This window comes from Syngnathoides biaculeatus, chromosome 15 (assembly GCF_019802595.1).
Source record: "Syngnathoides biaculeatus isolate LvHL_M chromosome 15, ASM1980259v1, whole genome shotgun sequence".
NCBI lineage: Eukaryota > Metazoa > Chordata > Actinopteri > Syngnathiformes > Syngnathidae > Syngnathoides > Syngnathoides biaculeatus.
In genome coordinates, this window is record NC_084654.1 from 13,592,550 (window position 1) to 13,616,870 (window position 24,321).

The following is a 24,321-nucleotide window of genomic DNA, read 5'->3' on the forward strand; positions in this document are numbered from 1 at the left end:
TGAAATGCCCATTTGCAACTGAATAAGACATGATAATGGAAAGGAATGGATAAAGAGCCTTTCTGGATAATGGAGGATGAAGTCCAGGCTACATTGCTAAAGAAATATGGAGAAAGTTTTCTTTTGCTTTTCTCAACGTGTGTAAAATAGTGTGACTCATTTGATGAGTTTCTCACCAGTTGCTCTCTTTTTGGGATACTTGGAGATCCTTGTTCTGCCTGAAGTTGATATTCCACTCTCACTCATTGAGTCATGGGCAGAGGAAGCACTCCCTGTGGCTTCACTGTCACGGATCATACTCTCATATCCGCTGCTGCCGCCACTATGATAGAAGAGAGCGGTGCGGCCCATCGCTGGAGGCAACTCCCCACTCAACACACTACTGTTGTCGCTGCCATGACCACTGCTATAACGCTGGGGCCGTCTGGGTGCTGTAATTTTGCTGTATGGCGAAGGTAGCATAGCTATCGGAGGTTTGTCATCACCTAAATTAACACCACTGTCGTTACCACTGTCCGAATCTCCGGAAACTCTCACGTGCTTGCTCGATATGCCGCTTGTTGCCAGTTCGCTCACACGACTGTTGGCGGCTCGTACGGCTTGCTTTGCGCCCATGATAGTTCCTCTCCCAGGCTTACTACTGACAGCAGCGATGGTTCGAGTTGCTGATGTTCTACCTGATGGAGGAAGGTTGGCATTGGTATTCCTAGTAACTGCAGTGGCCAAAGATTTGGTGGACGAACTTAGGCCTTTAGAACTGTTGACAGACAATGAGCGTGCCTTACTGCTACTGAGTGCTCCTAATGCTCGAGGATTTCCCGATGCTTTGACGTGGCCTGTTTTACTTATAGTTCCACCACCTGGGGATGATGGGCAGGTAGCGATAGGAGAACTTGATGAATTCGGAATACCAAATCTAGGAATAGATTTGCCAATTTTGCTACCGTGGCTCCCCAGACTTGTGCCACTATTTTCCCTACTAAGTCCAGGTCGGGGGCTGGAGATAGACACGATGTCGCACCTCTCCAGGGACATCTGACTACCATAGTGATGTCCAGCTTCACCTCTTGTCCCTCTTGCCTTTAGACTTGAGGTAAGTTTGACATTGCTATGGTCAGCTCTTGAGCTAGAGGTTTTCAAACTAATGGAGTCTCCTCTGTGTCTAATCTCAAGCTCATCCTCTGATACCACTGCCCTTGTTCCACTTCCCTTTCCTCCCTCCCCATATGCTGACTTTAAGGCACTTTGGGGAAGAAGGATTTTAGTCTTTTGGTCGAGACTGGACTTCCTTACTGGCGGTGGAGGAGGAGATATACAACCAACTCTGGGTAGATTACTTGATTTCTGTGAGTTAGCCTTGTTGTTTTTCCCTAGGGAGGAGAATTTAAGGCTTGTTGCTGCTGCAACATCTTGGACTCCCTTGTGGTCCATTGAAGAATGGATGACGGGCACTGTTCCAAGAGTGGTGGCGCCTCTTCTTAGCTGAGGCATTCTGCTAGGAGGATCTGATTTCTTACTAAAAGACTTTTCACACCCATCAACCACCCTTTGGGATGAGGTAGACCCATGTGCCTTGGATGGTCGAGGTGCACTGTTACAGGTGTTGGATACTTTGCTTGAAGAGATACCATTGGGTGGCGTTCTGACAAATCTGCTAGTGGAGACAATCGGCTGAGGTTGTGGGAGGTTGTCTGTGTGGTGCGAGTTATTTTCCTGCTTGGCCTCTTGACTCAGTGGATCTCTGCTGTCACTGTTGGGGATGGATGAGGTAGGTTTCACCTTCCTTGGAAGACTGGAATGAACCATGGAGGGACTCTGTGAAAGTGTAGCGTTAAGTAAATGAGCATTTGTTGATTTAGAAGGTAATCTGAGGGATGCTTTGGTTGAATCTGGAGATGGGGGACACTTCGTCAAAGACAGTTTGCTTGAGGCAGCACTATCACTGTCCTGTTCAGAAAAACTAAACCCACTATCATTGAAAGAGTTCTTTGCATCTCTAGTTGATGATACACAATGGAACATATCAAGGGAATCAAAATGAAACATGGCTTCTGGTTCCATGCTCTTGTCTGGTGGAAGGAACACATCAGAAGATTGAGCTCCTTCACTATCCATGGTGCACACACTCACTTCACTAAGCCAAGAACTGACAGATGAACCCCTACTATGTCCACACTCAATTGCCCCTTCCTGTAGCGGTGTGACCGATGCACCATTCAACTCAGCTCCACCAACAGATGATGTGTAGGCATCAAATTCATCATTGATACTGCTAATGATGCTGACAGGTCTGGAACCAGAGGCAAGGGCCTGCAGAGAACAGTCACTGTTAAAGCTGATAATACTAGATGGCCTGCCTTTATCAACAATACTGCCTATGGAGAGTTCCTCCACCACAGTGAACACCAGCTCGTCTTCTCCATTCAGCTCCACAGGCTGCTGCAAGGTGACAGTTGCTCTCAGGATGTCCCGATCAAAACACCTTTCCTGCAAGGTGGAGCTCATCTGGCACATCTCCATTGGAGCTCGGAGAATTGGGGAAGTACAATGATCCCTCCCTTTCAGGGCCTGGTGGCTCATTCCCACTGGGGGCATTCTGGTGTTGGATCGTTCCACCTTTTCCGAATTTTCCTTGCGAGAGGCTTTCTTGTTGAAGTGAATCTTCTCCCTTACGACAGCTTCAGGGGGAGTTGGCAATTTATCAGCATCAGCACTGTTTTCTGAAAGTAAGTTCCTCTCACCATCAGCACTGGTTCTGCATATATTTGGGACACATTCAGATCCTTTTCTTTCTGGAGGTATGTCTTGCCTTTCTGAAATGTCCACTTTAGATTTAGTGGTAGGACTGCAAAATTGCTGGAAGGCAACTGATTTAGGAGATTGTTTCGGTGAGATACCATCTTGGTTGCAAATCATATTTGCAACAATCTTTGGTGAAACAGAGCTCCCACTCTCCTTAGATTTGTCCATCTTGGGGCTCGCTTGGTTTCGCATGCTCTCACCAACAAATGCTGTAGGTTCTTCACTACCATCAATACATTCCAGTCTCTCTTGCAACTCCGCAAATGTGTTGCATTTAAAGAAGTGGTCTCTGTCAAAGTGATCCTCCTTTGCTGTCCTCTTCTTGTTTAGAGAAGGGATAATGGGAACAAAGGCAGGTGGCCCTTCATTGTCACTGAGCTCCCTGTCCGAGATTGCAGCTCCTCCAGGTCCCACATAAATGACAGTGTCACATGAGTGTTCACTACTGGAGGAGTATTCTGGGTCACTGAGCAGTGAGGGTAGATCTGGATCCAAGGCCACAGTCCGAGGATGAAAAGGCCTGAGGTGAGGTGGGCGACGGATCCTCCCTTCCTCACAGGAACTTTCCCCTCCAGATGAACTGGATGCATACTGAAAAGGAAAAACAAGCTCATTAAAGGATGACTGTAACAAATATTAATGCACAGTAATAATCACACATTTCTCTAAAACCGGTTGTCTAGGACGGTAAATTAATTCCCACAATTCCATCTTAAAGGAAGAATGAGGCAAAATTAATTCCCATAAAATGATCAGTCAATATTTATCTTAAGGTAGAAACTGCACATCAGTCGCCACAGCAAAACAAATGTCAGTAAAATAAATTGCTATGAGTTGACTACATTGTAATCGCGACTGGAACTGAATAAATATATGGTGTCATTGTGCCCAATTATCTGGAGCATATATTTCCATAATACAAAGAAATACATCACACGACGCCTTGGGCAGGTGTATTGATTACATGGTTTTGTGTCAAGAAGCAGAGAAAAACTAGCGGCAGAGTCACTGCATTGATAATCATTCATTTGGGGGAGGCATTTACAAATTTGCTTAATAGCTCCAGAATTGCAGGCAGAAAGAGGAATACCCATTTAAAGTGTGAAATTGGGACATACAAAATTTCATTTGCATTATGCAATACGACAGAAATATCCATATAATATTCAATGACAATTAATCAGCACTAGTTAGTCATCTGTCAACAGCGATAGTTGAATACTGTAAACGTAAAGGTTGTTATTGCAAAAATGCATCATTAGTACTTGGACTCTCGTTAAGGTCATCAGTTTATCACTGCCAAAATCAATATTCAACTTGGTAATGAATAGGTTCCGGCACCTTTGATTTCTTTTTCCTCATGCGGTGAATGCGGGAGGCCAGTTGGATCGTGGTGAGTGAGTCGGCGTAGCTAACCGGAGAATCGGAGATGTGGGCAATCATGGTGGTTCGACAGTTGATGTTGCCAAGGGACTCTCTCAGCAACATTGTTAATTTGCTGTCCCTGTAGGGATTTAGTTTTTAGTGAACAATAGTGTCATAAATTCCAATGACAATACAGTGAGCAGACATCATTTCGAAACCCTCTCCATAACAGAACATTTGAAATTCTGTTCTTAAAGTGACATAATATAGCTTGGCAAGCCATATTTAGTGTAAGGTACCACACTGCAACAGTAGTGAAGGCTGTCAAAAGAAGCAGAGTTAACAAACTGAGTGTATAGAAGCTCAGAACATGTCAGCAGGTAATGGAACAAGCAGGGACTTGCCGGATACAATGACATATGGGATAAACTTTGCACGGCATCTATGAGTAAAGGATTCTTACCTGTAAGGTACGTGCTTTGCTCCATTTGCCAAAGCCATGATGACATTTCCCAACGCATTCAGGGAAAGACACGCACCACCCCCTGCCTCTCGACTTTTACTCAGAACCTTTTCACAGCTCCCCAGATCAATGAGGTGCAGCCTGCTCCGTCCACCTGACACTGAGGAGCAAACAGCAGAGGGAGAAAATAGTGAATAAAAATTGGACCTGTCTCCGCAAAGTTCCTTACACACTGTTAATTGATGTCAGTAGTTACAAGGCACAGGTCGGACTAGATAGAGTGACTCAGGCTTATCCCAGAGGTGAAACTCATACAGAAGGTGTGTAATAAACAGTGGCAGTTCTGAGGGGTGGGCGCAGTGACCCCCTTACACTGTGCTTGGGCCCCCTGTACTCCCTCCCCTGTGAATGGATTTTTCTATACCAATGTTATGTGACTGAATTTCACAGTCAAGATTATGTTATGGGAGTTTCGGTATACAGTACATAGCTAATCTGTGTGTAAAAATGTGGAAATTTTGTGCCTGTGAATTGTACACTCGCTATAAGAAATGACACTAACTTCCTCCCTTGCCACTCTTCTCCATGCGGTATTGGTAGATGTGCAGCGTGAACAGCATGTGTGAGTTGCGTCTCTCCTCCTCATCTGCATCGGACCGGCTGGTGCTGCGGGCCGATATGGCAGCATCCAGGAAAAAGGCTGCCTTCTCAGCTGTCGGGGCCTGAAGCTCACTCTGATTCTGAAGCTGTAAATGGGTTGGGTGGGGATGAGGATTTCATAGAAAAACGCTATGGTGAGGAAAAGAAAACACACAGTGATTGAGAAAAAGAACAGATCGGGAAAAAGGACAGGAGCAAAGGGGGGAAACTGGTTAATTGGACCCCAGTAAACACTTTTGACCATTAAATTGGGTCTCAGGGGCAATTAAAACAGCAGATATGTGCACAGAGGGAGGAAGATTAGCAGAGGTAATGGTGCAGCAGGAAGCAGAAGGAAGCCCTTTCACCGTGGATGGGATGATGATGAAGTTGGATAGACAGAGAAAGAGAGGCAATATGAAAGGAATCTTCACGTGGCTGCTAAGTGGAAGCAGAGCCGTCTTTGAAGTGAGGGCACATGCACGTTCAACCAAACATCTGACAGCAACACCTGTGAGTGGCTCTTCAAACCAACACCATCCCCCAATAATACTTCTATTGTGCTAAGAAGTGCTCACACATGCAAGCAATAGATGCTGATGGATGCTGACAAGAAAGTCAATGCGAAGGTACGTTGAAAGCCATCAATGCACAGACGGCTTTGCCGGAAATCTAAGAGCAAGAGACACGTGCTAGAGTAAGACTGACAACAGCAGCTGGGAGTAAAAAAATACAATAAAATCATTTTTATAGGAGGGGGATGATGAAGAGAACACTGTCAATATTTCTCAACAGAGATGATGAACAACCCACAGAGAAACTACAAATGTTCTTACTTGAGTGCCACAAATGGGATCCTCTCTGAGATGGATGCCTGGAGACTGGCCCTCCTGCTGGCTCCCCGTCGATACTTCAGAGAGCAGGTCCTTCAGCTCCTCTTCTTTCCCGAAGATTTCCACAGCAGACACTCGAACGGAGAAGCGTGCGCCCGTCTTCTCCTTCCGTTCGTTGATGAGCTTGAAGAGCCAGGAGATGGCACAGGGAACGACACCTAATGTCTGAGTGGAGCTGTCTTTCCCAATCATAGTGTACGTCTTGCCTGTGAAAAGAGGAGAGTAAATACGTACCATGTGATTCAAAGCCAGTTACTACAGAGGGTTATACTATTAGAGACAAAGTGATAATACAATTAAAATGAAGGCATAATTATGAGAATATCATAAGGACATGGGTGAGGAATTATTTTTGGGAATCAATTGAGTTGCGGCAAAATCATTTTCTTGGTAGCAAGGACATGATTTCTTGTAAGTGAGGGACATTACCAAGTTTAACTTGTCCAAAGCAGAAGATGCACCCGTCTGCGCCATTCGCCACTGACTGGATGACCTCTGCTACTGTACCTGAACACACCTCAGCCTGTGGAAATACGTCCAACAGTGAAGTAAATTTATAGCCCCATAGAAGCGAACACTAGATCAACAAGTAGCCTTTTAAAGAAACATTTACTTGGCCACAGTTTCCCAAATTGTGTGAACGGACAGTATTTTTTATTGCTCTGGCGTGTACGCATGCTTCAACGTGTAACTCATATTTGCAATTTGTTTCAATATAGGTCCTCTGGGGCAGCGCTTGTGCAGCAGAGCCTCCCTCTACCCCCCAACACCCCTTCCCATACATCATATGGAAAACAAGGCCTCTAACAGCACAGCAGATTGCTGATACAGTTAGCCACCAGCAGCGCAGTCCCAGCGGTACCATCTAGCATGTTGGCCTCGGCTCTGCAGTGAAAACGTTTTAGGCTTAAACTATTAGCAGCTTAGTTAGGCAAACACTTGCTTCAAGTAGATGGAATGATGGAGGATTTGTGTATAATAAAGAGATGATGTCGATCTTTTAGGATGACACTTCTATTTGCGCTTGCATTTACAATATTTAAAGCTCCATGCATCTTGGGCAACATTTGGAGTGTTAATTGCATAACAACTGTGCTTAAACACTGATGGTGTAAATGTGCTTCACCATATAGTAAACAGGAATATGACCTTTGGGCTTTTTTGTCAGAGGGAATCCATGCTGAGGGCTGAGATTAGATATAGCAGCAGGGTTAGATATAACTGGAGTGAATTCAAACCATTCCCCATAGGTCTTAAGAAGCCCAGGTGTTCGGCCCACACTGGTAAGAGTGCCCCCCTGACCCAAGAGTGGCATGTTTTCCTTATGCCCCTGACCACACCCTGTCAGCATGAAGATGTTCCTTTACCCTTGAGAGAATAAACCACCGGACGATGCCTTCAAAAAACAATTCAGACAGTATGTACTTACTTGTGAAGCGTCCTGGGGAAAAACAGCATCAAAGGCAAATATCTTTGGGACAGCAACAGTGGCGGAGCGTCTGTGTCCTGAACTTGAGTGTGGCGGGCTGGATGCAGGATCGTAGAGGGTTACTTGTTTTTTCCGGCTGTCCACTTTCAAGAAGGACTGAGACTCTGATGAGTCTGTCGCCTCCAAGGTTGGGCAAATACGCATCATCACTTTTACCTGGCACCAAGAGTGAAACAAATAGCAAGAGAGACAAAAGGACAAGGTCGAACTATAAGCAGGAACAATTGGCCAAACACGACTAAACAGAACAATGCAAGAACGCATTTCTAGATTTCTCCGCACGGGGAGAAATTTAGAGGCTGCATTCAACATGTTGTTGCTTGTTATGCAGACAAAAGGGAATAAACGACATGGGCATTCTGAATATACCTCAGCTTCCAAAAGGAAAGCTCACAGCTGCATTGTGCATTAACATCAGGCGATGTGTATCAGAGTTGATGGACACCGACGGTTTCCATGGAAACACTCAATCCAGTGACTAGAAAACCCGACAGGTCAACTTAATGCCTAATGGTGTCAGTGCGAGGCAGCTAGGTGTGCATTGAAAGTCAAGGCATAGAGTGGTGCGGATGAATGTGTGTGAAGCATGTGCCATGCGGGAGGATTAGCACTCCAGCGGGGTGTTTTTCTGGACGAGGGGAAGCTCACCAGCATGGGAGTGCACAAACATAATCCCCCCAGAGCACCTACTCACTCTTCCTACTTCTCACCTTCGTCCCCCTGTTGCCGTGTGTGATTGGAAAATGGAAAATCTACATTAGCACGTTCTAAACGAGAAATTCAGGGTTTACATTAGCAGATTCCATAATTCACCATTATGCCTGACTATATGTTGCAGTTAACCTGAGGGCTGTTGTACACCTCATCAGCATGCTCAGCGAGTGGGGTGGGGGGGGGTACCACTTTACAAACACATATCCAATGAATTTGGGACTTTGTCCTTCCATCCATTTTCTGCTACGCTTATCCTCATGAAAGTTGCAGGAGTGCTAGAGCCAATCCCAGTTGTCATTGGGCAGGAGGCAGGGTACAACCCAAACTGGTTGCCAGCCAATCACTGGGCACATGGAGACAGACAACAGTCGCACACACAACCACACTTAGAGGCAATTTAGAGTGTCCAATTAATGTCTTTAAGATGTGGAAGGAAACCGGAATGCCCAGAGAATCCCCACGCAGGCACGGAGAGAACATGCAAACTCCTCACAGGCAGGGCCGGGATTTGAACCCTGGTCCTCAGAACTGTGAGGCCAACGTTCTACAGCTGCAAACTATACCAGTAAAATTCTACTATGCAAAGCAAATGCCAACAATATCCCAACTTCATTGGAATTGGGGTTATAGTACATCATGGTGCAATTTCTGCTGCCACCATGAACAGTTTAAGAGTCTGGGTGGGGTACTGTTCATGCACATTACTGCACATTTGGGCATCAGGGCTCTAAAACAATGTGAGTGGAAATCCTTGCAAAGTGGATGCTTTCCTTTCTGTAGAAGGGCTGTTGCCAGGTCTGACCTGTACCTACATACAGTACAGAGTTTTACATTTGCTGTGACATTTAAAGAGGGCTTCCACATAACCGCAGGATCTCACTCGGAGGCTACAGGCAAGCAAATGACTCAGTTATATTTATGTTGGCAAAGATCACATGCTTGAGGCTACAGAGGATTGGCTACAGTGTTTTCACACCTCCGAGTGCTGTACTAATGGCCCCTGGTTCACTGCCCCTAGAGCCCCAGACAAGTCCATTAGTGTGGTTAGGAAACCCCCTAATACATACTGTGCCTAAGTCAAAAGTAGATGTGACCCAGTTTTGCCATGACATAGTGGAAAACTTCAAAACAGACCCTAGCAAGGAGAAAGTTAGTGGATTTATCATTTTCATTTATCACATAGTCACTCAACAATTGAAAAACAGCTGGGCACAAAGACAAAAAAAAAATGCAATTGTGTTAGAATTTGCACCTCACTTTACACTCATCTAGCAATGCCATAAATGTGAATCGCCTCTTTGGAAACAACCTCATTGGGTGCACAGATGCACAGTTTACCTCAGTTTTGGGCTTGTTTACAACACAGACTTGCTGTGTCTCAATGGGAAATCCACAATAAACGGCCCAACTGTCTGGATACCTGGCACAATAAAAGCAAGCGCTTCCTACCCAGGTGGGACAGAATCTTGTTTGGGGACTATTGTTTTATAAATACAGGACGCCAGCTCAGACAAACAATAGCCAATAAACCACAGAGGAAGAATGACGTGTTTACACAGCTTTCTTTAATGACGGCTCCATCATTACCAGTTTTGCAGCTCACATGGAAATGGAAAGCCCGCTGTTGACACAACTAGAGATTTGTATTTTGTGATAGTCTTTTACCACACTCTAATTGTATTCACTGAGAGGAATGCTGGTCTGAAAAATGAGTAAATTCATTATATTCGAGAAGTCTCATCAGAATGAGTCTGGTTGGGCCGCAGCAGACTGCCTTCTGTTTGTTGGCTAGTGCGTTTCCACCCTACACCCAGCTTTCCCCACTCCTGTGTCTTATGTCTATTTACCTCTGTCAAGCCCAGTTATGAGGTTATGTTTTTACAACTGTGAATTTATTTACTTGTTGGCATCCTATTTCCTGGTGTGTTTGTGGAGAAGATTATTCACTAAGTTTCAATACTTCACAAAAGAGAACCAGGTATCGTATTCAATGAATCATTTTTGGGAATCCCATATTTCAGATAACTCTCTAACATGGAAATATAATTAAATTGTCTATTTCATGAGAAAAAAAAATAGTTTTGTCATATAAGTGTCCAGAAAAAAACCTCTGACAACTATTGCACTTCTGTTTGACCCAGTTTTATATCCATTTTGTCCATATTTGGCAAAGCCGTTTTCACACAAGCATTTATTATGTTGACACTGCTGGTCAGGAGCGCAGAGTTAGGCGGAGATCTTTGCTAGTGGCATAGATAAATTTGATAAATTTACAATAACTGGATTACAGCCTTGTCTGTGGAAATATCAGAAACGTGTAGATGGTTTTAATCCATAGCTCACGTTTACTGAGGCACTATAGAGACAATACCAAATACCAAATCTGAAAAAAAAGTGGGTATGTTAAAATAAGAGAACTTTAAAACCAGGGAACATGGCAAACACTGTTTATTACTCGTCACTTTTACGGCAGCCGACCCGTTTGAAATGTGTACTACTGCCACTTACAGGATTAAAGTGGAGACTTACCAGTTAAAGACATTGCTTCAGTGCATGCCTTTTGTACTTTTATTAACAGATTAACAGTTTGAAAATACATTATTTCATGTGCCCAGCTGTTTACTACTTCATTCCAATCTTAACTGGTAAGCTAGAACTGTTTTTTGTTTTATATGAGCTCTGTACGATCAGTGTCTGTAATTGATTGTAAATGAGTGTTTGGGCTTGAAAATGGCCCACGTGTTGATAGTGCCTCACCTTTCCCATCCCTGGGTTCTCTTTTACTTTGGACACGGCGCGGAGAAGGCATGGGGGGGCAGGAGGGGGCGACACCTGCAGGATGCCACTGAAGTTGGTCGGATAGATGGAGGGCTCCTGTGGGTGGAGCAGGGAAGGCTGCTGCTTCTTCCGTTTGGAGGAGAGGTTCAGTTTCTGAGCTGCCCTGCAGGGAAAGAAGAACACAGAAGTAACATTTGAAACAAAAAGTCTTCATTGGCAAAGGTTCTTGGCTGGATTTGCTGATGACACTGATAGTGGGATATTTTCCAATGTGTTATGCTGCCAGAAGGCAAACACGTTCCGTCTCATTTTCCGAGATGAACAAATTCACAAGGAAACATTACCAAGAAAGATGCTGCATGTCTTTAAGAGCCTGTTCTTATATTTTACCTCTCCCAAAGGGCTATCATCAGGGATTATTGACATAGCTGCAAACACCATTGATTTTATCTGGATCAAACAAACACAGACCACTCACTCACTGACATGGAACAAGAACAACCATCAGAAGTCTCTTCTGGGCCAATTACAACACATACAATATATCCCCCTCTCATATAATTCAAAGTGAAACATTCAGTGTTACTTTATTTTCTTTTTATCAAACCAAGTAAGCTAGAACCATTAAATTGAAGGTATATGGATAGGAATTATACAGGCGAACTATAGGTAAACATATTAGTCATAGCTACTGATATGTTTTTAAAATACTGCTATGAGCTACAGTACATGCTGTCTGCCTTACAAAGAATCAGACAAGGGAACCTCAGTCTGGCCTCATCAACTCCTACCTGTCTGTCTCTGCTGGTGCCCAGGGAATATATTAGGCGGCACAGTGGCTCAGTTAGTAAAGCGTGGGCCTCACAATTCTGAGGGCCCTGGTTCGATCCCGGCCCTGCCTGTGTGGAGTTTGCATGTTCTCCCCGTGCCCGTGTGGGTTTTTTCCGGGCACTCTGGTTTCCTCCCGCATCCCAAAAACATGCAACATTAATTGGACACTCTAAATTGCCCCAGGTGTGATTGTGAGTGTGGCTGTTTGTCTCTATGTTTGCTGGCAACCAGTTCACGGTGTACACCCTCTCCTGTCTGTTGACAGCTGGGATAGGATCTATCTATCCATTTTCTTCACCGCTTATCCTCACGAGGGTCACGGGGAGTGCTGGAGCATATCTCAGCTGTCAACGGGCAGGAGACAGGGGGTACACCCTGAACTGGTTGCCAGCCAATCGCAGGGGACATATAGACGAACAACCATTCACAATCACACCTTGGGGCAATTTAGAGTGTCCAATTAATGTTGCATGTTTTTTGGGATGTGGGAGGAAACTGGAGAACCCGGAGAAAACCCACGCAGGTACGGGGAAAAAATGCAAACTCCACACAGGTGGGGCCGGGATCGAACCCGGGTCCTAAGAACTGTGAGGCCAACACTTTACCAGCTGAACCACCGTGCCGCCATATATATATATATAGGACTAACTATTTCTCCATCTGTAAATATGGGATCACAGAAATGGTTTTTATTGTAGCTGTTGTAGAGAAACCACATGGGAGAAGGAACAGACGTTTGTATGAACATGAACAAGATCCCCATTAGTCCTTCTGTGGGTTCCTCAGGACTGGGAAGGGCCGCTGCCCCCTCCCAAAAAAAAAAAACAGCCTGCTACCTGTGTCCTGGAGTGACAACTACCCAAGCCCCCGCCCTTTCAACACTCCCCTCATCCCTCACCTTTCCACTGTACGCCCTCCTGCAGCGACAGCCCTTGAGCACAATCAGGGAACACGCTGCCGACTGATGGAATAATTATTGCATCCAAGAGGGCAACAGGAGAAGGTTCTCTCCGGGGAGTTACTGATGTGTGATAGCACGCTGGCTCGATTGTGAGGATGAAAAAAACGATGGCGATGGAGGAGTTGAATGTGAGGTGAAATGAATGAAAGGTTGAAACTACACCATTGCACGGGTGGGTCAATGCAATACACGCGTGTGTGGACTGAGAGGTAGCACATGTGCAGCCCATTCATTCAAGATAAATGTACAAGCTTGTCAGCAATCACCAAGAAATAACAGATGATAAAAGGATGCCGCTATAAAATGTATGTTTGACCAGTGTGGTGCAATCTACACGCAGTAACCGTGTTTACTTTATATTCTGCATCAAAACTGCTTGCAAGGAAGGACAGAAACAAAATTGAATTCATCTGTCGTGTTTCACTTAAACAAGTAATGCACAGGAAACACAAAAGGAAATGAATGAATCCCCTCATCTCTCTTTCTTGGTCATGATCAGTCAATGGGAAAAAAAAAAGCTGAGAGGACAGGCTCTGGCAGCTTATCCACCTGTTCACTCCCAGCAGGGTGGCAATGAGACTGGTCCGTGTGTAATTTGGAATAAATGATCAAAGCAATTCAAAAGAAGTGTAAGTGGCAAACTGAAATCCACTCGCATCTCGTGCAAATAAAGTTAGAGGGAATGCTGTGTGGCATACTTACAGCTCTTTCCAATCCATTATCTAGGGCAGGCTCATAGTCAGCAAATAGACAACTGATAGAGTTCAACTTGGCAGTCCATGTCTGTGTGGTCAGCGTTTTGCATTACTTGAACATTCGATTTCTCACCACAGTCTGGCGAGTACGGAGCGAGGCGGGGCCGCTCACCAGCCAGGGCACCGGGGTTCTTTTTACTCCGATTGCAATCATAGAGTGTCCACCTGATTTCACAGAGGAAAGACGATGCAGAGAAGTAGGAGGGGGTGTGAGCGACCTCAAAACTGAACGGTGGGGGGGAGCACAGGACAGGGTGGGCAAACAGGAAGAGTACCCAATGGGTGATGGGGGGCAGGTAGTCCACAGGGCTTCTTGGAAGGAGGAAATGAGCGGGTCAGGACGAGACTGAGCATCTCCTCATTTCACGCACCACTAAAGCACTTCTAAAGCTTTCCATCTCTCTGCCCCTGAAAAAGTTCTGCCACCGTCCAAAGATTCAGGAATCCAGCGACAGTCTCCACACAGTTTTGATCTCCACCCCTTCATTCACATCCATTCTGCATTCACCCCACAGGCTGCATGGTTCATCCCCCGTGGTGGTGTGGCTGCTGATTCTCATGACCACGTCCTTCCCAGAGTCTGCGCTGCTCACGTACAGGAATCGGCATGCCTGACTAGAGAGCAAGATTTCCTCTGGCTGGCTGAGAATGAAAATTCCTAGTCTGCCTCCCGCGCCTTCTACCGTGTGAGTCTCTCTCTCTCTCTCTCCTCTCTCTCTCTCTCTCTCTCTCTCTCTCTTTCTCTCTCTCTTCTCTCTCTCTCTCTCTCTCTCTCTCTCTCTCTCTCTCCCCACGGCCCATCCCCTTTTCCCTTTAACAGCCAGACGGAGTGTCAGCTCACTCGATTGCTGGCTGCTTGCGGCGCAATTTGGGAGTACTGTTTTTCTACACACACACACACGCTCACGCACCCACACACACACACACACACAGGCTCCTGTAACCCCAGCACACACATGCACACGCACGCATGCATTGCACCCCACTGCACGTCAGATGAATACTGAATGCACACAGGATCCCTCTCTTCTTTTAGGGTCCCACACTTCAAACAGATTTAGTTAGTATGCCTATAGTACATGCGTGTGATTGTGTTGGTGTGGTGAGTCAGTATTTTATATGCACGTTTTATTTTGCCTTTGTTCAAGGATGTACTCAGCCAGGAGTTATTAATCATACGGACTAGATGCACAGATGAGGAACGGTATACAGTACTTAAGAGCAGCAAGGTGGATAACCTGAATGAGCAATGTTGCGAATAAATGAGAGCGAGGTGTCAAAGACATTGAAAGAATGACATCATCAAGGGACAGATTGATGCTGGACCGTGAGAATGAGTGCAGTCAGTCAACGGTCAAGGGTAGAAAAAGGAGAATAAAAGCCCGCACGTGGGCGAGCATCAGGGTGAGAGCGCTCCGAATTCCCCGGGCTGCCAATTTAGCACGGAGCACTCTGGGCCGCCGACCAACCGGTCTTGTTGGAGAGCGCCCGACAGAGTGGGTGTGAGTGCCGCCAGATGAAAGAGCATTCAGTGCAAATATACACTCTCTCTCTGCCTCTCTCCCCTTCTGACACAGTGCCCCTTTTATGAACTTGGATGGATTGACTATGGAAGCAGAGAAGGAAAATAAAATTCCGACCCCTGCCTACCTATTTGCCGAGCACAGAATTGCAATGAAGCGATTTGATGTATCACATAACCTTTAGCTTCCTCCAAGCCCGCGCATGCTTGCCTGCGCTGTTTTGCAGTGTGTCCAACTTAATTTATCTCGGGGGCTTATTTCAAAGTGCGCTCCCCTCGAGCTTTGCCACATGCTTCCAATTCCACTGTATCATGTTGGGTCCTGATTGCCGAGCATCCACATGGAAGACCATACTAATGTGAACATTGGTCACACTGACAGGCTAACCAGTCATTATTAGACTAATGCTTCACCCCACAGAGAGGTTTCAAGTGTTATATGTCAAGATGACGTCATAATTGGGAGCGGTCACAGTTGGAAGCGCCCTGATAGCGTTTCAGCTTCATCACTGTCCCCTACAGAACCGCCCTCAGGGACAGATAATGATTGCTGCATATAGAAATGGCTCGAAAGAAAGAGATTTAACACACAAAAAAAATCTCTTTGTTCAGGGAAAGTCATCAGGATTGTGTCCTCTCTCGTGGAGGGAGTGACAGTAGGGAAGAAAAGAGCAGAGAGAGCTGGCTATGTTTGGCCTGCCCCCTTTTCAAAGCGTCACTTTTGCCTGCTGTCAGGAGAGGTGCCAGCACTTTTCAGCCATTGTCAAATTAACAACAGAAATTCTTCAGCCCCAGAGAATCATCACTTGCTTGCACACATTACCTTGTTTGTGTAAATGTATCTGCATTCCCCACACTAGCTGGACAGATCTTCAGATAGGCCTTTTGGCTAATTACCATGTTGGACCATCCTTGACATTTCCTTTTGGTGATTCTCCCTTTTTTGTCCCTCCGCAGGCACACAGAGATCAGATGCGTGAGCGCGACATCAGACTGTGCACAGCGCACGCTCACAGTGCAGCTGATTAGCTGTCCAACATGGCTCTTCATGAATGGAGACGGGAATGCTGAACTCCAGCCAGCATCACCACTTTTCAGTGATAATGACTGCAACACAATGATCCAGACTTGCTCGCCTTTGGAGATATTCCGAATTAGTCCTGGATTCGTTTAAGGAATGTTCTGCTGGCTCACAGAGTCATGCTGTTACCTAGAGAAGCTGCAAAATGCAATATCAGCAAATGTTCATTGCTCAAGATTGATTGAGGAGGATGTGTGCTAGTCTTTCAGGTGATGTGCTGTGTTTTGGAGAATCAATATGAGGAAACCTCCCCTGAGCTAAAATCACTACAAACTGTCTTATTGATGGGCCGCCCTTGACACAATCAAACGGCCTTTTGGCCCAAAGATGTGCAAGGGTGTCACATAAATGTAGCACAAAATAATGGAGAGATGCACACAAAGAACCACATTCAAACAATGCAGACAATTTGGCTCCTCTCCAAATATGTTCAAATCTGCATATCTGTGCTGATCTAAAAACGGCCATGATACAATATCACTAAGATCACCACCCAAACCGATGCTACGCTTCGGTGGTGATTAAGCATTCCTGAGAACACGGTCCCAGATTAATACAGTAAATACAGACAAGAATTTGTAGCAATAAGAAAGGCCACTGAGTAAAGCTTTACATGGAGTGCATAATTAAGGTTTAATCACACAAGTTGGCTATGAGTCAGAGCAGCAGGGTATAATGTATGTCTTCAGAAACAAAAACAAAAGGAACTGCAGTCACACAGACCAGACTTTTAAAGTAAGCAATGGAATTGGTGATTTTGGGTTAATAAAAACCAAGCACAAGGAATTGTGGGTGATAACAGACATTAGGTTTAGTGTGGTAATGATCCTCCCTATGAGGACTCACGTGTAATCATAACACCACTAGTGTAAACATTTTTACAATCTTGCTCACATGTTTTTTCCTTTTACTAATTGACTAAAACTATGAACAATGTCTTGGACAAAAACATCATAAACACAGTGATCCATCCTTGAAGTGACCAGAAAAGTGTATTATAACCTGTTATTTCATTTTTACGTTGTCCCGTGTTTCACGAACCCAAAAACAAATCCTTCTCATTATTTTGAAATGACAGCACCCTGAGACATGATGAAATATAAAGGAGGAAAGAAACATTCTTATCCGCTGCTGAGTGAATCTTATCACTTTCAAGCTAGCAACCTTTCAACTTGTTGCCTGCCCGCTTTATTTCATCTTATGCAAAGTCCTCCATCTCTCCAGTGTCACTTTACTCCGGAAAAGGACAAACATCTGGAGGCTAAGATTTATTAGAAATAGATAAACAAACCCCGTTTAAAGCCGATAGTGTCGGACGAGATGTCCACTTAGCTCGGCAATATCCTGCACAGCATGTATCAAACATGTTGCACCAAGAAGACATCTTTGTTCCCACAAGGGGGTTCAATGTGTCTTTTGTTCCTGTTTGGCCTTGGACACCCAATACCAAATGGGGCAACGTTTGCATGTTAAATGATAACCGCCCAAGGCTGCACACCAGTCACCTCTGCATCAGTCTGTGGCTAATTAAGGAGACGCGAGGTGGTGGAATAGGAAAAACGATTCAAAGACACAGTGGCGTTTACAGTCAGCTCAAGAAGAAAAGCCCCGAGAAGGAGCGGCTGAGTCTTCTAGTATAATGGCTCGGTGCCAGCGTGCCTCCATCAATGCGACACTAAATAATTTTCTGCCTGAGGAGGAATAAATTGATCATCGGGGCTTTGACACAACCACCTTGGAATCTTATTTTCCCCTCAAAAAATTGTATTCCCCAGTTGGCCAAGAATAAATTGAACAGTTGGTGCAAAAAAAAAAAAATCATCAATATTCAGGGAAACCTGGTTTGGTGAAATGGCAGTTTAAAATAAGGAAGGTGGTACCAGTCGGTTTAAGACAAGCTTTCATTAACATGGTCATAAGACATATCTCTGTTGCATTTAGAATTTAAGAATTACACAAAGACTAAAGGACACAAAAGTGGTCAAAGTGTGCAACGTAGGTGTTTGTTTCCATGGGGAATGATTTGGGTACTTAAATGCACCACGTGGCTGTGTGAACCTCCTTCCTGTAACTTTCTGGCTTTTGTAGGCGTAGTTTCCTGGTCTCCTCGTAAAGCCCCTGCATGCACATCAGGCCACAAAGCTCTCTTGACCAGACAAGCATCTTAATGAGGGCTTAAGACCAGTAAATGAGGAACATTTGGGGGTAAAAGTCGAGAGCTATAGTTCTATTTACAGTTCATTTCATTGTTTTCGCTAATATGGCCTTAAATAGGCTGAACATTTGGTCATGGAGGAGTAGACAAAGAAAGGGCACTAGCTCTGTCGGACCCAATTGTTAGTCAATGAGATAAGGGAGCCAATTCAAAGTCCTTGAAGGAAAGAATTGGAAATACCTGCAATGAGAGTCAAAGATAAATCCTTAGCTTTTGACCCCTTTTGTCTGCAAGCGACGGATTGTAGCTCTTTATGCCAGTTGCTATATGCTAAATGTTCTCCTATTACGTCAAAACCAATTTAACATGCATGGGAGGATAAAAAAAAAGGGGGGGGGTGAATCACTATTCATCTGAAGGGTGACAGAAAATAATGAAGACACATTCTCCTTGGGTTGTGCAGACTGCAGTTTATCCCACCCACCACCTCACCTTCACCCCCAGCCGCCCTGGCACCGCTGACAAAGATTAACAGCTGCTTTCATCCCATCCTGTGCATTTACACCCTGCTCCCGCACACTCGGCACCAGCTATTTCGGCTGAGCTGATCTCTGCGGCTGCAGGGAATCATCTGGAATGACTTCACACGCTTGCTGCACATGTTGAACTCGGATTCAACCGCCTTTCCCACCCACACCTTACCTTGAAATCCTGAGGATGCGCCGCTCTGCTCACCTCACCAGTGCGTGAATGACGTTGACGGTCTTGGAAATGTGTGCGGCACATTGAGCGTTAAAAAGGAAAACATGAAAAGGCAATATTTTTGACATGAGATGCCCCCATATCTAAGTATATCTTGGAAAAATATGTACAATATGTCTGAGTGGGACATGATGATTGTGGAAATGACAACATCTGCCCCACTTTGCTTTTTCATTAATCACTTGCAGCCAAGTAGAGGCACACAGGGGTTATTCATTTGAATGTCCACTTAAAGGCTATCACAACAAAGTGGCCGGTGGGCTGCTCAGATCATTTGAGTGATTAATCGGTGGCTCCAGAGGATTACAATGAAGCAAGGGGAGGGAAGTCTGAATACTGTATGTTTCTTCAGGATTCATGTATATCTGAGTTAATAGGCAACTTCATCAATGCTACAGGTGTTTTAGTCTACAGACAGTGGGGGCCATCATTGCAGATTAAAATGTTGAAAAGATTAAATGAAAAAAAAAAAACGGAATATTCACCCGTTGAAGAAGAGGCTACAAGAGCATTGTTCAGATCAAGAAGTGGATGCTGTATCACTCTCACACAGAAACATAGGCCGAGCCACATAATGAGTCTAAGGATAATGGGATTTTTACCATCTGCCGCTAGGTCTCACATACTGGGTTGTGAACAGATTACGGAATACAGTAATCCTTGCCATCCAAAGGAATGTATTCAGAAAAGGAAAGGGGATAAAAGCTTTACTGGACTCCAATGTAATGGTTTGCACCTTTCCGGGGCCAAAATCGTACAAGTATGTTCCGAGATTACTATATCTTTAAAAAAAATTTCAAGATGATAATGAAAATGTTACCTTCTGAAGCTGTAGTTGATGGGCTACATTCTGAGCAGCCTGACCTGGAAAAGGCCTTATCCTAAGGGGGAATCTGATCTGAGACTTTCCCCTTGATAAATAGTTTGTGTTTGTTTTCCCGAGAGAAACATTTAGATAAATAAATCTACAAGCACTAATTAGGCAGGTATTAGTAATTCAGAGCAAACAGAAGGCCATGGTGACACACCACACTGAGCAGTGATGTGTGAAAAGTCTGTCGTGAGCCATTTTTGTTTCTGTGAATGGTACAACGTTAAAGCCAGGGAGCGCTCTTGGGATCGGAAAACCAACGGGACCTATTTTGCATGTACACACAATCGGTCATATAATCCTGAAAATGTTTATTCCTTGCATCGGTTGAAGCCATTTGCTTAACCTTATCTTGAAAAAGTTGTACTGTATAATATCAGTGTTCATTTGCATGACACCTGTCACTGTCTGAAAATAAAACCGTTTGGATGGTAAACCTTTTACCCCCCAGGGGCGTGACAGCTGATAGCCATTCAGATGGACAGAAGACACCAACTAACTGTCCTGTTTCCAGAAAAGAAGTCAAATTTAACTCGTAGTTTAATTTCATTTTGTCTTTATCGGGATCAATAAGTCCTGTATTTTGGCACTTATTTTGGTGTGCCATCCACATGAAGAAATACCACAAAAAGCTGCATATACACTGATGTCTTTGCACAATTTACTAAATAAGGAGTAGCTAGCAGAGTATATCATCATCATTCTACATTCACTCAATGGTGTTATGGTCGTAAAGCCAAGGTTTGCCATATTCGGCAAAATTTAACCACATTGTTAGGAAGGAGCATGTTTTTATGTATTACTCATTGAATCTCCTGGGCATTTGATCCACTGTCCAATTGAGTTGTGGATGCTCTACGTGGGCTGGAATGTTGACCTTTTCTTCCTAAGAACCACATATTTATCCTTTTTTATCACCTCCACCAATACAATGATGCATAGGTGACATGTCCAGAAGTCCTCTCATGACTCCAAAGTTGAAAGGAATCTATCAGTAGTGCCATGCCTCTGACTCTTCCCTTAGGCTTTAGTCTACATGGGCCATGGGTGAGCACATAGCCTCACGTCAGCACTTCAGCTCTTTTGTTTGTCAGACATCCACCGTCTGCAGGCTATGTGAGTGGGCCAGACAGACTTACTGACTCAGAGATTTATCCGGGGGAACAAGGGAGAGCGCGCTCATGCAAGCCGTACCAAACACTCTGGAACACTTTGGTTCTCACTTGCAGGTTGGTGATGACAAGCGCAAGCGATACCCTGCTGGCCGTCACAATAGTGCGCATCAGCCTGCTGCTGCAGGGAAAGATACGATCACACCTTGTTATCCAAGAAAGGAAGCATACTCACAAAAAGTATATTGCAATTGCAGCACAAACATAGATTATTAATGTGAATTACCTATGCAAACAGCCTGTACTACCATAGCAATTGTATGGTGAGAAAAAGCACTGTGGGTAGATTTGAGCCCAAGGGTTGTTGGAGGATTTGTCCTTGACACAACAATGCCAGGCCGACTCTCCATCAACACCTCAGCCTTGGCAGACCCCAGATGGTCTTGGATGGAATCACACCTGGACTTTGTATTTGGGTAAGCAACCCAGTTAGTACAGCCATGCATGTTTGCTGTATTCTTAGCAAACTGTAGCAGTAAAAATAGCAGTAGGTATTTCTTCCTATTGTAAATAAAAATAAATACAGCACAGCAAAGGAGCCATATCCAATTCCACTCCCACCATACTTCTAAATGCACCATTGGCTGCCATGGACTTATGTGCTTGCCTTCAACAAATTATGAATCATTTCTCAGACAATTAATTTGGAGCTATGTCAAACGTTACAGGATCACCTCAAAAGAGAGCTGTTTTCTGCTATGCTATACATTCTGCCCACACTCTTGCCCCAGCGGAGGAATCTATCTTGCGGTGGCTTGGCAACACAACCATTACCCTTGGACCTGCAGGGAGCAGACAGTCCACCCTCAACAATACAAAACTGCACTGAACAGAGACAGGGATAAAGCGGATAGAAGCATACAATTGAGAGCACAAAAGAGTAATGTGCAGAAACAAGTAACTCAGGGACAAAAAAAAGACCGCGACAGAACTGAACTGTCATACTCCTAAGTAATCTGAATGCTGTGTGTGAACACAATTTCTGTGACTCCGGTAGTGCTGAATCTAATATTCTTCCCCGCAGTTGCACATCTCCGCTTCCTGATGCTGTTAGAATTGAGCCCGAGCTGGCTTTCCGAAAGACATCACTTACAACGTACAACCGCATTGTGCTATTCCTGCCATGTGGGTCCACGCTCACCCAGTGGACCTCTGTGCTCCACATAATCTGTCTCGCCTACTTGTCAGGAGTCATAAATCCTGCTGTCAGTCACTGCAGCCAACCAAACAGCGCTGTCCTCATTGTTCTGCCTTTCTTTATAGACATCACCACCACTTAACTAAACAATGGGAAAAAAGTATTGGGACATTTTGCCATGTCGTCTACGATAACAGGAAATGGCAGACCATTATATCCATTTCACCTTTAACACACTTAACATTTTAAAAACTTAAATACCCCTCTAACATCCACGACTGTGAACTGCACTCTGATAAATTGGTCCTCTCTTCACTCACAGACAAATCTATCTATAAAACACTCAATGGCAAGTCCCCACACACTACCTTTGCACTTTGCTCACCTTGCATACCACCACCCACATTCTAAATTCCACGAGTTTGATTAACCTCTTCATTTCCAAAGACTGTACAAATTTTGGTCTTTCTTCTTTCCAATATTCTTTCCCACTCTGTATTTGCTTTCATTTTGCTAGCTTTACACTTCTATCTGCAGGAAGGTCAGCATTGCAAATAAGAATCGGTTCTCAATTGCCCAACCTGGAAAAGTAAAGTTGGAAAAAAAAACACCTGAAGTTGTTCTAAAATTAATTTCTGTGAAATTTTGTGTGTGATTATGTGGGAAATTCATTTATCCAGATGAGAGTTTGAAAGGTCAGAGGTAAGTGATATTGGCCATTGGAGTTCATTCTTTCTTCTTTTTCGTCTTCTTCTTTCGGCTTGTCCTGTTAGGGGTCGCCACAGCGTGTCATCTTTTTCCATTTAAGCCTATCTCGTGCATCCTCCTCTCTAGCACCCACTGTCCTCATGTCCTCACTCACAACATCCATCAACCTTTTCTTTGGTCTTCCTCTCGCTCTTTTGCCTGGCAGCTCCATCCTCAGCACCCTTCTATCAATATACTCAGTCTCTCGTCTCTGGACATGTCCAAACCATCGAAGTCTGCTCTCTCTAACATTGTCTCCAAAACATCCAACTTTGGCTGTCCCTCTAATGAGCTCATTTCTAATCCTATCCAACCTGCTCACTCCGAGCGAGAACCGCAACATCCTTCCTGTTGTTTCTTCAGGCCCACCATCTCTAATCCATACATCATGGCCAGCCTCACTACTGTTTTATAAACTTTGCCCTTCATCCTGGCAGATACTTTTCTGTCACATAGAACACCAAACACCTTCTGCTAACTGTTCCACCCCGCTTGGACCCGTTTCTTCACTTCCTTACCACACTCTCCATTGATCTGTATTGTTGACCCCAAGTATTTGAAGTCATCCACCTTCGCTATCTCTTCTCCCTGGACCTTCACTCTTCCTCATCCGCCCCTCTCATTCATTCCAAAAATAGTTAATGGGATTGAGGTTAAGGTTCTCAAAGTCTTACACTTAAACGAAGTCGGGGTTATGGACCTGGCTCTGCACATTGGAACACAAATATGCTGGATCAGAAACTGGTAGATGCTAAGGGATTTAGACCAACTCAAATGGATGGGTCCATGAAAGAGTTACAGAATGTCCCAATCAATAAAATCGTTCCTTTAGTGTTAGTAATTGCAAAATAAAGGTGCCTTTAATGCCTTTACAACAACACATGATCACAATTACCATCTCTCCACTTTTATTCAGAATGGATGAAGAGATGCTAATCCTTCCATCTGAATAAATTACAGTTTAGGGATGTGGAGAGGCATAGGCAAGTGTCCTAATTTATACTGAAAAATAATCATACAGTATTTCATTTATAAAACCCAACAACGTGTTTCTATGGTTACTCAGAATAGTTCGGGGCCACGAGGCGCAGACACAAAAGCACAAACGTCAGCGTGCAGGTTAACGTCGGCTGAATGGTTGCCTGCCACAATTACAGGAAAATTCCTTCCATGCAATCATAGT

The 24,321-nt window shown here is 44.5% G+C and overlaps 1 protein-coding gene across 2 annotated transcripts in view; it reads right to left on the reverse strand.

The window, feature by feature from the left end:
- The window catches only part of kif26ab (kinesin family member 26Ab), a 64,513-nt gene that overhangs the window by 3,572 nt on the left and 36,620 nt on the right, over nucleotides 1-24,321 (reverse strand). The window contains exons 1-9 of one of the 2 annotated variants that reach the window (XM_061844265.1): nucleotides 13,638-13,836; nucleotides 11,123-11,306; nucleotides 7,592-7,807; nucleotides 6,592-6,685; nucleotides 6,106-6,368; nucleotides 5,193-5,376; nucleotides 4,631-4,790; nucleotides 4,144-4,306; nucleotides 177-3,393 (exon numbers count right to left, since the gene is read on the reverse strand). In XM_061844265.1, coding sequence (XP_061700249.1) covers nucleotides 177-3,393; nucleotides 4,144-4,306; nucleotides 4,631-4,790; nucleotides 5,193-5,376; nucleotides 6,106-6,368; nucleotides 6,592-6,685; nucleotides 7,592-7,807; nucleotides 11,123-11,306; nucleotides 13,638-13,654 — 4,498 coding nt within the window. In that variant the 5' untranslated portion in view covers nucleotides 13,655-13,836. Of the gene's footprint in view, nucleotides 1-176; nucleotides 3,394-4,143; nucleotides 4,307-4,630; nucleotides 4,791-5,192; nucleotides 5,377-6,105; nucleotides 6,369-6,591; nucleotides 6,686-7,591; nucleotides 7,808-11,122; nucleotides 11,307-13,637; nucleotides 13,837-24,321 lie in introns of those variants that run through there. The other variant, XM_061844264.1, reaches the window with a different exon arrangement.